General features: G+C 51.4%; 2 protein-coding genes across 2 annotated transcripts in view; both read right to left on the bottom strand.

The window, feature by feature from the left end:
* The window catches only part of Usp53 (ubiquitin specific peptidase 53), a 59862-nt gene extending 50850 nt beyond the window's left edge, over positions 1-9012 (bottom strand). Inside the window, exon 1 of the mRNA XM_026380539.2 lies at positions 8903-9012. The gene's annotated coding sequence lies outside the window, so the exon portion shown is untranslated. The remainder of the gene's footprint in view (positions 1-8902) is intronic.
* The window catches only part of Myoz2 (myozenin 2), a 41978-nt gene continuing 34954 nt past the window's right edge, over positions 8514-15537 (bottom strand). Inside the window, exons 7-8 of the mRNA XM_026380538.2 lie at positions 9311-9433; positions 8514-9100 (exon numbers count right to left, since the gene is read on the bottom strand). Of these exons, the coding sequence (XP_026236323.2) occupies positions 8514-9100; positions 9311-9433 (710 nt within the window). The remainder of the gene's footprint in view (positions 9101-9310; positions 9434-15537) is intronic.

The following is a 15537-nucleotide window of genomic DNA, read 5'->3' as shown; positions in this document are numbered from 1 at the left end:
AATGACCACTGCACACGTTATTTGCAAAGACCATGTCAGTGAATAGATGGATTTGAGAGTAGTGACTGCACCGTAAAGTGGTGACCCCAAGGCTGGTTAAGGAACATGGAAGAAAGACAACGTGGTCCTGCATGAGTGCAGGAGGAGGAGTAACTGGGAGAAGTAGATGAGGCACATAGGAAGCACAGGGTCAGGTTCTGCCATGATGGCTATATCAGCTCAGAGGGCCCGGGCACGAGAGGATGAACCTATTTCTATGAAACAGGCAGGAAGAGGCCCAGTACACGCTCAGGTAACCAAGAGCATCGTGGCAAAAAGTCCAAGGCTAGACAATGGGTCTGCAAGTCATGGACATGTAAACACCTAACAAATCACAGGGAAAGGAGGGAATGCAGGGTTCACCAGGAGGGACAGAGGGCTTGCAGATGCCTGCCACACTGGGGTTGGCGCACGGTGCCCTCTTCTCAGCATTCTTCTTCATCACAGCAGAACAGCAGGACAGACACACTACCTACAGTCCATGCTGTGCACAAATGCTCCTGGGTCTGATCAGCCTGGGGCTAAAGCTGCTCAGATCGTTGTTTTTTAGGACTCCAGCACAGCACCTGGGCACAGAGAGCAAGGACACAGGAAAGATTCCACCTAGAGAAGGACCATGGGCTTTAGGACCTCCAGCACAACTCCTGGAGCAGAGAGTAAGGACGTGACAGAGAACACACCCAGAGAAGGTGCAGGCACAGTCAGCAGCCACTTCTCCTTCCCTCTGCTGGCCCCACCTCCTCACACCCAGAGCTCTAGCTCCTCACCCTCTCTTCTCAACCCTATTTAGGTGGTAGTATATTTACTATTCAACAAGATAAAACACAATTTGGGGGCTGGGGATGTGGCTCAAGTGGTAGCGCACTCGCCTGGCCTGTGTGCGGCCCGGGTTCGATCCTCAGCACCACATACAAACAAAGATGTTGTGTCTGCCAAAAATCCAAAAAATAAATATTAAAATTCTCTCAAAAAAAAAAAAAAAAAAAAACACAATTTGGAAGTCAATTTTCTCAGTCAGTACTTTTATATCTAGGGTTTTAAAATTAACCAGCTTTTACAGGAGAGAAGTTAGTCCACACAATCACACCTCTAGCGGACAGTTCAATGAGCTTTGACACAGTAATGTCATCACCCCCACACCAAGCCAGACAATGCTTCTGCCCCTGAAAATCTCAAAGGCCATGCTAAGAGCACTCCACCCCACCCAGGTCCATAGCCCACGATGCCATGACGAGACACCAAAGCCTTAGTGACACTCTCACGTGAGACAGCAGGCTCAGGTGCACACCCCACCAGATCTACACCCACTGCACTGTGATGAGACACCAACGCTCTCATGTGAGAAAGCAGGCTCAGGTGTACACCCCACCAGATCTACACCCACTGCACTGTGATGAGACACCAACGCTCTCACGTGAGAAAGCAGGCTCAGGTGCACACCCCACCAGATCTACACCCACTGCACTGTGATGAGATACCAATGCTCTCATGTGAGACAGCAGGCTCAGGTGCACACCCCACCAGATCTACACCCCCCTGCACTGTGATGAGACACCAACGCTCTCACGTGAGAAAGCAGGCTCAGGTGCACACCCCACCAGATCTATACCCACTGCACTGTGATGAGACACCAACGCTCTCACGTGAGAAAGCAGGCTCAGGTGCACACCCCACCAGATCTACACCCAGTGCACTGTGATGAGACACCAACGCTCTCATGTCAGACAGCAGGCTCAGGTGCACACCCCACCAGATCTACACCCACTGCACTGTGATGAGACACCAACGCTCTCACGTGAGAAAGCAGGCTCAGGTGCACACCCCACCAGATCTACACCCACTGCACTGTGATGAGACACCAACGCTCTCACGTGAGAAAGCAGGCTCAGGTGCACACCCCACCAGATCTACACCCACTGCACTGTGATGAGACACCAACGCTCTCACGTGAGAAAGCAGGCTCAGGTGCACACCCCACCCAGGTCTATATCCCACTACACCGTGATGAGACACCAACGCTTCGGTGACGCTCTCACGTGAGAAAGCAGGCTCAGGTGCATACCCGACCCAAGTCCACACCCCCCTGCACCGTGATGAGACACCAACATCTTGGTGATGCTCTCACGTGAGACTGCAGGCTCAGGTGCACACCCCACCAGTCTACACCCACCGCACTGTGATGAGACACCAATTCCTAGGTGATGCTCTCATATGAAGCAGCATGCTCAGGTGCACACTCCACCAAGGAACCTGTGTTTAAGAGGAAACACCAAATCCTGGGTGATGCTCGTGAATGAAGCAGCATGCTCAGGTGCACACCCCACCCAGGTCTACACCCCATTCCCTGGAACCTGTGGTTAAGAGGAGACACCAACCCCTTGGTAAACTGCCATATGGCACAGACGGTCCTGGCATAGGGAGAGTATTCAGTTGGGCCTGATCTTATCACACAGTCCTTAGAAGCAGAGAGCTTTCTCTGGCTCATGTCAAAGAAAGCCAGACATCTCACATTCCAAGGACAAAATGGACTTGATGTCCCATTGCTCCTTGGAGGCCCAGGACAGAAATGGAGCAGCCTTTAGACCAGAGAGCAGATCCTGGCTGACAGCGACCAAAGACTTGCCTGGGGCCCAGAAGCAATGGAACCTCCAGGCCAGCAATGCGACTGGACCTGGAGGCATCTTCCCTGACCATAAGCTCAGAGGCCGCCCTCCAGACACTCAGTCTTGTGGGGCTCAGAGCTGAGAACCCAGGTGAGCCCATCAGCAACCTGGCCTGCTAAAACTGTGAAATGATGTTATTACTTTAAGCCACTAAATTTGTGGTCACTGTTACACAGTAACAGAAAACTAATACAGCCAACCGGAGCAGACACCAATCTGCCTTCTTGTCTAGAGTCTCACAGATGACTTCATACAATTTTTGTTTGGTTTTTAGCACTTGGGATACAACTTGTTTCATGGATTTGCTGGACAAATCACCGGCTCTCCGTTCCTTTATTTCGGAGCAATACTCTCCTGTGTGGGTATACCAACACATCCATCCCTTTACCGGCAGACCTGCACACAGCCATGCACACTCAGGCCCAGTCCTTCGTCCGTGTTTTCCCCTCTCCTGGGCAACACCGAGGAGTGGGACTACTGGGCTGCCAGCTGACGTATATGCTTCGCTCCAAGAAACTGCCAAGGTGCTTTCCCAAGCTTCTGAGCATCTCCTCCTCGTAATGCCCACCTTCGCACATGAGTGGCAGCTGCACCGTCCACCTTGTCCACCTTTCCAACACCACTCACATGAACCGGAACACGCACGTACACCGTGACTGGGTTCCCAGCAATTCACACATGCGCGTGTGCCACTCAGGTCACCTGTCCAGGGGAAGGGGGGTTCAAATCTCCTGCTTGTTACTTCCCAGGCTCTAGGTCTCCCTGACTCTCAAGAGTTCTTTGTTTGATGAAAAGGTTTTAATTATGACAAACTATAATTTATTACTGCTTTTATCCTGTGGGTTTGTATTTTTCTGTGTCCTCACAAACCTGTCACAAAAGTCCTGGCACTGTTATGCCGACACCTGCTGGTAAAGTATTTCAGGTGTCAGTTCAGGTAACCAGAGCAGGTGGACGGAGCAGGCAGAGTTGAGGCAAGCTCAAGTGCTGTGCAGTCCCTGACACAGAGGCGCCTCTGTTTTCACAAAGCTGAGGGGCTACAGCATGAAGGAGTAAGTCAGACACACAGAACCAGGGCTGCTCCAGGAGCTCAGGAGTGGAGAAACATGTTAGGGAATTTATAAAGCAAGAAAATAAAATTAAATAAGGAAAAGTGCTATACACCACTAACAAAACAAGAGAACTTCAGGCACCGTCCCATGTCTTCCACTTTGGGCTCTATTTCTGTGAGCTGGATAAGAACTGCCCTTTATTTCCACTGCTTTTGCCTCTCTGACCTCTGCTGGAAACAGACGGGCAGGAGTGCGTGTGCAGGGAGCAGGAGCCTGCAGCCCACCACGAGGACATGCCAGAGCCCCTGGCAGAGCAGACTCTGTGGCAGGAAGCCCCTCCTCTGCCTGCACGAGGCTCAGCACTGGGCTCTGATTCACAGGTTCCTTCTTCCTGGCTCTCCACCCACTGGGGCAACTCCATCTTCCCAGATGCTCATGGGTCCCAGGCCAGATTCTGACTCCCTGCAGTCCCAGTGGGCACCCAGTCTACCAGGTCCTGTCTGCTCTGCCAGGAGAGATGCCTACCTTCCTCCCAGCTTCCACCTCACCCAGGATCTGAGTCCACCCTTAGGTGCCACCAAGGAAAGCCTCCAAATTAGACCAGGACATCATTCCTCTGCTCAACTCCTGGCAGTCAGTACCCTTACATTCCAACTAAAAACCCAAACAGCCTTACAAGTAAGCCCCCCCAGACCCTGGACTGAGCCTATCCCGCTACAATGACAAGAGTCCACAGCCTGGACTACTGTGAACAACAGAATCCACTGCCCTCCTTTCTGCAGGCTGCAGAGGTGTAAGACCACGGTGGGCAGAGGTGGGCAGCTCCTCAGCCTCTCCTGAGGACACTGATCCTGCTCATAAGCTTTCTTCACCTTTGGGCTTAATCACCCCCCAAACCCTACCTCTTAAGAGCATTGCCCTGGGGATTAGGTATCAACGTGTGAATTTCAGGGTTCAGACATTCACATGCAGGTGCCCTATCCCTCTGCCCGCCACCTATGCCTCCAGCTTCTCCCATCTCCCTGACGTGGAACTCTCCCCTCCAGCCACAGGCTGGTCACTCCTGAGCACAATGAGCAAGCCCCAAGCCTCCATAGCCTTCGCAGTGTGACTCCGCTGACTGGAATACGTCTTCCCTGAGCCTTGCTCTTCTAAAAGCTCACCTTCAACATGCAGTCCACAGCTATTCCAAACTGGGGTCACCATGCTCAACCCCTCATGCTAGCGATCACCAGCATTTTACATTTCTTGCTGCTCGGCACCTTCCTATGTAGCTAGCTGATCTCGTTTCTTGTTGCCTCTCTGCTCAATCCTCTTAGGACATAAGGCAAATCCCAGCACCTAGCACAACACATGGCACAGGCTAAGTACTTGCAGACAATTACTGAACGAAGCTCAGGAGGTAAGGAGAAATCTCCAACAGACCTTCTCAAAGTCAGAGCTGCCAGGATGAGCAGGCACTCAGGCGCAGGCACAGGGCCGTCAGCATCGCCCAACAGCTGGGCCTTGGGCTCCACTAAGGAGGCAGCGGTGTAGACACCTGCTCTGTGGCAACACCACAGGAGGGACTCAGGGCTCAAGCAACCTGCCCACCCAAGCATGGGAGGTTGGTGGGAGTGGGCACTAGCTGACAGTGCAGGAGGCCAGTGTAGGCATGGTCACAGCAGAATAGGATGGCAAGAATACCAGTGGGCTGACAAGCTGGACCCATATCCCACACAGACCTCACAACCCCACAACTGAGGCTCCCTCTGACACGGCTTCCTGCCACACAACACCCTGCCCAACCACTCCACCACTACGCGTCCACAGCTTCCTCACCCGAGATCATATTCCACGCAGAAAGTACCCACCGTTACTATGAACCTCACACACCACGTGTAAAATACCACGAGCACCCAAAACACAGGAGGCACTCAACAAACATGAGCTAATCATAATAATGCTATCTTCAATGCATAATGATTTTAACAGTAGACCCAAAGATTTGAAAAAAGAGCTGTATTATATTTTGTCTCATTTTTCTATCTTTCTCCATTTCCTTAAATCTCAAACTTAACTATAGCTTTATTTCTATATTCAACAAAGTGTCAATTTCTTGATATTAAAATGTGTAAGCAGTTCTCAGTAGACATAAGCAATTTTGTTCACGGAACTATCTCACTTTAAGAAAATTTAACATATGCAAGACCCTAACTTACAAAATGAAAGTCTGGGAAAGCTTCACTTCATTCTGTTTATTATTTCAAATCAAGGTTCACAAGATTCTTGGACTAGGGAGAAAGAGATAGTGACTGAAACGTCAGAAGCTAATACATCAGAAAGACAGTGCTGGCCCTGCTTGCCACGGCCCCATGTCCTGGCCATGCAGCACTCCTCTCTCATCCTTGGAGCCACAGTACACCTATCTTGAGATCTTGTACTTACGGTCCTCACTCTGCCGCAACATGGGGTAAATCTCTGACAAAGGACACACAGAGTTCAGAGGCGAGCAGGAGAGGTAACGTGCCCTCTGCAACAGGGGCAGCAGAATCCCACAACAGCCGGGGTAGAAGAGGAAAGACCCTTTTACCTTCAAAAGCTCAATGTAATTGGGAAGGTTGAGAAGAGCCAGAGATGAGACTTAGAGAAGGAGGGATTCTTACTCAGGACTAATTCCATTGTCTTATTAATACCTGAATTTCTAGTGCCTCCCTCTGTGCCTAGCACACCACAGTGGGTTGCTAGATGTTCATTCCATAAACTGCTAGCCTGGAAAATCACAGCAGATAAGAAATAACTTCCAAAGGAACAATATTCTTAAAAGTTCCTTTTTTTTTTCTTTGCAGGTCAAATGTATAAATTAGAAGACTAATGTAATTATTTTCATATTATGACATCCCAGATAACTATTTTGTTCATTAAAGCAAAGATAGAGAAATGTGATTTGTGTTGCAATAAAGCCTTGCTTTCTGCTGAATTACAAGTATGAAGCAACTTTTCTGAAATTCCATATAGAACAAAGATTCTTCAACCTCAGGCCAAAGCTTATAGCCTTTGCTCCTGTCACAGACACTGTGTGGTCCAAGAAGGCCTCCTCTGAACAATGTTTCTAAATGCATAAAGTAAGATTCATAGGGTTTTTTTTTTTTAAAAAAAAGGACAATTCATCAGATCACACATAAAAACAAATATATCAAAATTTGATTCTGACCAATGACCACAGTTGTAATCATGGGCAAACTGATAAATGATTTGAATTAAATGGAAAAAGTGCAAATACTTTTTGCCTACACATTCCGTGTATGTAGGATGTTAGTATTCCTATTATTAATAGAGCCTGTGACAGCTTGCCAAAGTCAGGACATTTAAGTAGCCCTAAAGGTTTTAAATGTGGAAAAGCTGCAGGCATCTCTTGTTCCTATTATGTGCATATACTAAAATCATTTCTAAAATCACTTTATCAGTACCAAATTAATAACGGTAAATTAATGCTGCATTTGTATTACCACTAACATCTATACTGCTCCTCAAAGATGATGTCCATCCACCGTATCTAACTTCCTTCCTGAAAGCAGGGCTCACAAACAGGAGCGCCAACCCAGCTGCAGCGTGCTCCGGCTGCAACTCGGAGCTGCCCAGCTTTCCCTAAGTCTATAATTAAGCAGCACCTTCAGTTAAAGCTGTCCAGCCACAGTATCTGGTAGGTATTTTAGTAGCTAAATATCTTTGTAGGATAGCTTAACCCACTACTCTAAAGAAAAATATATTTGGGGGAAGCTGAGTTAAAGGGATGCTTCCCCTATTTCAGAAGGTTCCAAGAAGTCCCAGCAGGAAAGTGACTCTGATCTTGGCTTCTTAAAAACAGATAAAAAGTGTTTTTGTTTTTGTTGTTATTGTTGTTGTTTGGTACCCAGGAATTTAACCCAGGGGCATTTAACCACTGAGCCCATTCTTAGCCTTTTCTTTTTTCTTTTTTCAACTTTAGAGACAGGATCTCACTGAGTAGCTAAGTTGCTGAGACTGGCTTTGAACTTGAGATCCTGCTGCCTCAGCCTACCAAGCCACTGGGATTACAGGTGTACAGCACTGCACCCAGCTAAAAAGTTCTTTGCAAATGTGTCTTCCTGAAACAAACTTCTAAGCTGTGGGTACCAAAACTGTATTTCTTGAACACATACAGTGTAACATTTGAAACCAAACCATGTGAAAAATCCTGAGTCACAGTACATGCTGAAATCTTAAGAGTACTATGACTTTTATGGAAAAGAATAAACTAGGTAGAAAAGTGTGATACCATTAAAAGAGGAATTTTTTAAAAACTATTTTTTGCATCTTTCAGGGAAATAAACAATTTTTTAAGAGAATACATAGGGAGAAGGAAAGACCTGTTCCTGGTCTCTTCTTTTTTGCACTTGTAGAACTACCAACTCCCAGTTAGTGTGACTCATGAACTTTTAAATCACCTTCACAGCTTATGACCAGTAATGACAAACCTCGACAGATTGTTTTAAAACAGCTCATTTCAAAAGCCTCTAAAATATTACACAAAAATCTTGTTTTTCAGACTAAGTCCTACCTACAGTGAATCTATTTGAAGTTCTGACAACAGCAGATAAAGCCTGTTACTTGCAGAGTAAGTGTGGCTCACTTTTCCCTTCTACTTTCTGGGTAGCCTACACCATCATCCTGGAATGGAAGAGGGCAAAAAATAAACCCGAGTAAGTAAGCATCAGTTTAGTCAAGCAGAAGTTCACCTCAATCGGAATGGTCAGCACGGTCACTCCTTTTCAACAGTGGAAACCAGCACGGCTTCTAAAAAGGACGGCCAGACAGACCGCCGTCTCAACTTCCTAAACCGCACGACGCCGACTGCGGGGTGGCCCTGAAATCCCGGGGGCCGCGGAACCTCGCCCACGGCGCGGGAGCCGCCCTGGCCGCCGCGGAACTGCCCGCCCGCGAGGCCGCCGCACCGGTGCGCAGGTGAGCGCCGCCGGCCGCCGGCGGGAGGAGGCTGCGGCCGGACGGGGCTGGACCCGACCCGCCGGCGGGAGGCCGGGGAGGCCGCGGGAGCGGAGGACGGTCGGGAGGGAGGGCGAGGTGCGGGCCGGGCCCGGCCAGAGCAGCGTCCCGCCCGCCCGGGTCTCTCCGGCGCGTCCCGAGACCTACCGTGAGCGCCGCGCTCCCGCCAGGAGGTGCGGCGCAGGTGGAGCGTGGCCGCGGTCCCGCAGAGCCGCCGCCGCGCGGAGCCCACCCCACCGCACCAGCCGCTCGGCCGCCCGGAGTTCCCGGAGTTCCCGGAGCCGCCCCGCGCCGCCCGCCGGGCCTGCGCACGCGCTGAAGCACCGCCCGCCGCTGAGGCGACACCTGCGCCCACAGGTCCCGGCGCCGGCCCCGCCCGCCGGGCTCGCCCCACCCCTCGGCGCCCCGCCCCTCACGCTCGCCCCGCCCCGCCCTCGTGATGTTCCCAGCGTCCGCCTCGCCGCGCCGCCCCGCCCACCCACGTCGCCCCGCCCGCGCCCTGTCCCGGACCTCTGCAGCGCCGCGTGGCCCCGCCTCCAAGCTCCCCACGCCTACCTAGTCGCTCCGCCCCTCGCCCTGGCACGCCCACGCCGGGTTCCTGGCGTCCGGACTGGGCGCGGTGGGATGAGGCCACCTGAACGCGGCGGGCCTCCCGGAGCTGGACTCCGAAGGAGACCACTGTGGGGGCACCTCCCATGTCCTGAGCTGTTACAGCCCTGGGGGGAGGACCTGCTCTGCTGTCCTTCCAGCCGCCTAGGGTGACTTGCCCTGTCCTGGAGCTGTGACATCTGTCGAGGGACTTCCCCTGCGTTTGGAAGCGTGCGTTCTCTGCTTCCCTAATGCTTGTCCTCCTGCTCCATAGCCCCTGCTTGTGGCGTCCATTTCCACGTGACCCTAGCCCCAGTACTACATGCTGAAGCTGCTTTCTACTGCCCCTTAGGTCTGCTTGGGCACTCTTCTCCCTCTAGGACCTCCTCTGCCCTTGTCCTGTGCATGCAGGACTCCCAGTGTCCATTTCAGGCCACACCCTCTAGGCAACAGTGTCTTTATTTGGTGTCCCAGAACGCCCTGGGCGTTTTCACCACGACTTCTTGCTGATGACACCTGTCCAGCATCTTCAGCCCAAAGTCCATTCCCGGTTTCAAGTAATGGCACCCTGATGCCCAAGTCAGAAATCCACCAGTGCCCGTTACATCTTCATCCCTCTATGCTGATAGCAAGTGTTATTGACTCATCTCCCCAAGTGGCTCACATCCGCCCCTCTTTCCCATCTCCACTCAGTGTTTCCATCTTTCAACTATCATTTCCTCTGACTCATCCCTTGGATTGTTGGAATAGTCACACTGTGTCCTACAGTTAAGCCCCTCTTCACTGCAACCAACATTCCCCTCATGGTTTTTCTACCATAAAAAAAATAGGATCATGATGCTCCTCTGCCCAGAGCTTTTACTGACCGCCCATCACCGGTAGGGCTCTTCATGGTCTGGCCCCAGGCTGCCGACTTCATCTGCCCTTCTTCCCCCTGGACTCCACACTAAGCATTCCATCCTACAGGTTCTCTCAGTTCCTTGAGTCTCAGTTGAATGCTTACCTCCTCCGTGGGTCCTTTCAGAACTTGTCCTTCCTTTACCCCTTTGGGACTTACTTCTCTTGTAATAGTCACACTGTACTAGAATCATTTTTATGTGTGCCTGACAGCAATCGCCACTTCTACTCTTGAGAAATAATATGAACTGTGGGTAATAAAGCCTTTCACAACCTGCCTTCCTCATTGAGATTACAGACACATACCTTCAGGTTTCCTGGATGAACAATTTGGCTAAATCCTGACTATACACTTTTTTTTAATATTTATTTTTTAGTTCTCGGCGGACACAACATATTTGTTTGTATGTGGTGCTGAGGATCGAACCCGGGTCGCACGCATGCCAGGCGAGCGCGCTACCGCTTGAGCCACATCCCCAGCCCCTGACTATACACTTTTTTCATCATATAGTTTCAAACTTTCTACCAGTTCTCTGCAATTTAGGCATATAGAGGGTAAAGTCTGAAGCAGATGAAAAGATGGGACATTGACATTGTGCTGCTGACTAGATCACAGTTGCTCCCAGAAAGATCACATTGTAGATGTAAAATGTATCACCTCTCAGAGTTACTGTCAGTCCTTGAGGGACATGCCTGGGGGTTGATTCAGTAACTCCTGACTGGGTGGATCCACATATATAAAGAGCAATCTTTGTACTCCGTGCAAGCAGAGGTATGAAAGGGAGTCCACCTCTTGGAGTGCCAAGAACATTCCAGTGTGCTCAGCTGCCATCCAACAGAGTTCATGAACCAGCACTGATGTGCCCCAGGCCTCGTAGTGCTACTCTGGATTGATGACAACTCAGACTTTGGGAAGCATGTTGCCCTGTGGCTAGACCCAGCCTCCCACTAACGACCATTCTGAAGAGCTGTAACCCGTGATTTCAAGAGCCAGGCAACAGTGGAAGGTGTGGCAAGCCCTGACTGAGCCGGGTGGGGCCGAGTGGTATACAGCAGGGAGAAGCAGTGGCTGAAGGGCCAACTTGGGATTAGACACCAGGCAAAGTCCTTTCTTCACAGATGTATTAGTGAGGAGGCCAGGGAGTATTTCCTGACCAAGCCTCGTTTTAACTTGCTGTCCTAGGGCACAGCCCAGTGCCTGGCACAGAGGCTTAACACAGGTGTCTGTGTGGGGAGAGGGGAAAGGTGGAAGTTCCCTTGACTCTGAGAGTTCTGTGTGCCCAGAGTTGCTGCAGAGGACTTCTGCGGACGCTCCAGCTTTGCAGATTAGAAGCAGGTGTCTTTGAAGGCAGCCAGGAAGAGATGTGATTGGAAGAGCCAGGCTTGGGGAAGAGGTCAAGGGGCCAGGGCAAGGAGGAGGAGGAGGCCTTGTGGAGTCAGGGCGTGATCCGTGTGGAGGTAGATGCCGGGAAGCAGAGGGACACCTGAGGCAAGCGAGGCGCCTTCATGCTGGGATGCCCCTGCCAGGGCACCATGGCCACAGCTGCCCTCCTGGGCACAGCACCTCACTCTTCCTGATGTCCTCCTCTCTGGCCGTCCTCCCCCTCCTGGCCTGCTCTGGTCAAGCCTGGACTTTCAATCTACTTCAGACATGACCATGACGTGCCAATCTGAACCTCCTGATCCTCGTGGTTTTAAATCCTGCTCTCACAGCAAAGTGGTCTCAAGGGTGGACGTGTCACTCCCACCTGAAACCGCTCATGAGGTCACCTGAGTTAGGAATGAAATCCAGAATTGCTTCCAGGCCAGCAGTGCCTGAGGGTCTGCCCTTCCTGAGCACCGCGTGCTGAGTGCCGTGTGTCCTCCTCCCTGCGTCCTTGAGTAGCCCTCAGCCGGCCATCTCCTCTCCTACGGGAACATTTTCAGTTGTTGTGCTGGAAGTCAGGGTGCTGCCAAGCAGCCTACAGCAGACAAGGCACCTTCCTCAGCCACGCGGCCCTGGGACAGCCCCCGCTCAACGTCAGCTTCTCAGGAAAGCCTCCTGGTCCTGGAACCCCGTGGGCTCTGCCAGGCCGCAGCCATGACCTGTGACCGCCTGGCCACTGTTCGCTCTCTCTGGGAAGATGGCTCCTGGAGGACCTGCTCTCCTGGTCATCATCCATCTGACAGTGCTGCCGGGGGACGTGCCATTCACCTGTGACATCGACTCCAGTGGCACATGTAGCCCTTGGTGCCTTCTTCAACCTGTCAATTAATATCTACCACCGGTTTCTGAAGGGAAGCTTGCTGATAACACTGTCTTTCATTTTTTTCTGTAAAATCAAAATACCCAGTTACCAGGAGAGCAGAGTGAGGACCTGCAGGGCTGCTGTGACCAGCAGCACCCTGGGGCAGCTGCAGCTTCCCTGGGCCCCGCGTGCCCTTCCATGCTGGCCCTGGCTCCTCACAGCAGAAACCACAGGTGGAGGTACAGGGTGACCAGGATCTGTCCAGGAGGTGAGAAAAATTGGGCAGGAAGAAAAGGAAGGAGAACAGGATTCAAAAATTAAATCATGATGTAGTTTTCATGGGCACATCAAATAATCTGTTTCTTGAATATATTTGGAAGTATCTGGTGAACATACCGATGCTTCAGTTCTTTCAACTAAGAAAATCTCTACTGTGGACATACACCGTGTTGTCTTTCCTGCTGTAGTGACAGACCACCCTTCTACTCACAGCTGTGACCCACGGGGGCATCTCTCCCTCTTCTGGGTACTGGGACTGGCACACAGCTGCCTCTGGTAATGGGCCTCCTTGACAGAGGTTTCCAAGTCAGAGCCTTTAGGAAAGCCACCTTTTCTCTTGGACCATGAGCACAGTGGGTGTGAGCCCAGAGCTGCTGTCAGTGTGCGTTGCCAGGCGGAGCAGCTGGCCTCCAAGAACAGGCAGAGGTGGGTGGGAAGGAGACGGGAGTCCTGAGGTCGTCTGGCCTTCTGTGGGGAGCTGCCTGGTCTCCTGGAAGCCCTGCTACACGGCACCTTGTTAAACATCGACGAAGGTCAAACTCATCTGAACCAGCTCCAGCTTGACTGAGTCCCACTGGCCAGGCGTCCCAGTCCTGAGCCTCTGCCACCGGTAGCCAGCTGTGGCAGAACCAGAGTCCTCTGCAGTGCTTGCTGGTGGTCGACTCGGACCACTTCCCACCCCTGTGTCATTGGAGTTTGAAATGTCCTAGTTTTCTTGTCTATGAAAGTGGGATGAGAAGTAGCTCTTAGGTACGATGCCCCTCGGTGGTGCTCCAGATGGAAGCAGCTGCATGGGCAAAGTGCTCTTGTCACGGTCATCCGTCCTGTGTCACCGATAACAGCGTGGTGCTGTAGGAAGCAATGTGCAGCTTACCTGCTGAGTGGGTGCAGGGAGCTGGGCCTCGTGGGGTGCAGACTCCCATTCTCTGGGGGATCGGCCCCATGACCCGCTTCCAGTCTCTGTCCCAAGAGGACCGTCCAGCTAGGCAGACCTGAAGCTCTTCAGCACAGCCCACGACTTCCGTTGAAGACTTCTCTAACTAACTGGTAAGAAATTTTCATCATCTTTGCAGCAACAGAACCGTATATTCTCTTTCCACCAGACACTACTTAACATCAAAAATATATTTTGTGGTTTTTAAAAAATATTTTTTTAGTTGTGGTTGACCCAATACCTTTATTTACTTATTATTTTTTATGTGGTGCTGAGGATCGAACCCAGAGCCTTGCACCTGCTAGGCGAGCACTCTACCGCTGAGCCACAACCACAGCCCCATATATCTTGTGTTTTGAAGCTAAAAATAATCTGTTCTCTCAAAAAACTTGAAGACCTAATGTATATTAAACTCATTCATTCACTTATTCATATAAAATTCTTAAATTCCAGCATATAATATAAAATAGTGACTAGGCATAAATAAGAAAAATCAGAATTACAGGGAATTAAAGTGAGTTAAATATTAGGAATTAGAACAAAACAGCAGAAATATGCACGAGCCCCTGTTTCCACTTCAGTTTTGGCTCTGATCTCAAGCCACCAGTGGAAAAGAGGTTCAGGCCAGGGTCACAGCTGCAGTGTGCCTCCGCAGGAGGCCCCGGGACAGGCTCCCTCCTGGCGGCTCTCCTCTGTTCAGGGACACGGCTCTGCCCGCGCAGGGACCGTCTCCACGCACCTCTGCGTGACTGAGCTCAAGGTGCACTGTGCTGTCAACTTTTTGGGAAAAAAAATCCACCTCTCAAAACCAAAACCAGATGTTTGCAGTTAGCTGGAGTGTGGTCTGCGGAAGTTCTCCTTCATGGTTCCAATAGTTGTTCTTATTGAGACAGTTCAAATAAGGTCACTTCAAAGTAGTTTTGACTCTGTTGCTTTGTTAGCCAACATAAGTTAATATTCAAAGTACTGGATTTCTAACTGATAGAAGCAGGCTTCCTCAACCTTAAGGCCGGTAGTGTTTTGGACACAACCACCTGGTGCCTGAGGGCACAAGCAACTCCATCTTCAACATTCTTCATTCTTTTTTTTTTTTTAATTGGCTCCAGGATTGAACCCAGGGGTTCTCTACCCCTGAGGCACATCCTCAGCACTATTTTTTAGTTGTTCATGGATTTTATTCTCTATAATTCTGAGGATGAACCCAGGGCCTCACACATGCAGGCAAGCGCTCTGCGGCTGAGCCACAGCCCTTTATTCTTTGAGACAGGCCTCACTCAGATGCTCAGGCTGGCCTGGAGCCTGTCATCCTCCTGCCCCAGCTCCTGATCCAGGATCCCACGGTGGCCATGGTGCCCGGCCACTTCATTCCCTCGTTGATTCCCCCTGCCTCACGCAGAGTCCTGGGCGGGCGGGCCGAGTGCCCATGCTCCCACCGCACTGCTCCTGCTGAAAGTGCCGGGGTGAGTGGTGCCTTCAGGGGCTGGAGCTCCCAGGGAGGGACGTGTGGGGAGGCTGTGCTCCTGTGTTGGCTCCAGGGCTGGAGCTCCCAGGGAGGGACGTGTGGGGAAGCTGCGCTCCTGTGTTGGCTCCAGGGCCGCGCTGACCCCGGCCGGCCGCCGTGTCAGGACTCCCTGGAAAGCACAGCTCGGAGCCTGCGCAGACCTGGCCCGGCCTGCTCCAGGGCTGCCCATTGCTGGTGTGGGCAGCACAGCCCTCAGCTCCTCCAACCCTCCTCCCCTCTGGGTAGCAGGCTGACCCAGCTGACCCCAGCTGGACGGCTTTGACAGGACTGGGCACTCAGCAGCCACTGTGGGTTTCTGTTTGCCTGGTTTTAGGTTTTTCCTGACCATGTTTCT

The sequence above is a fragment of the Urocitellus parryii genome, chromosome 10, assembly GCF_045843805.1.
Source record: "Urocitellus parryii isolate mUroPar1 chromosome 10, mUroPar1.hap1, whole genome shotgun sequence".
NCBI lineage: Eukaryota > Metazoa > Chordata > Mammalia > Rodentia > Sciuridae > Urocitellus > Urocitellus parryii.
This window is presented reverse-complemented; position numbering and strand designations above follow the sequence as displayed.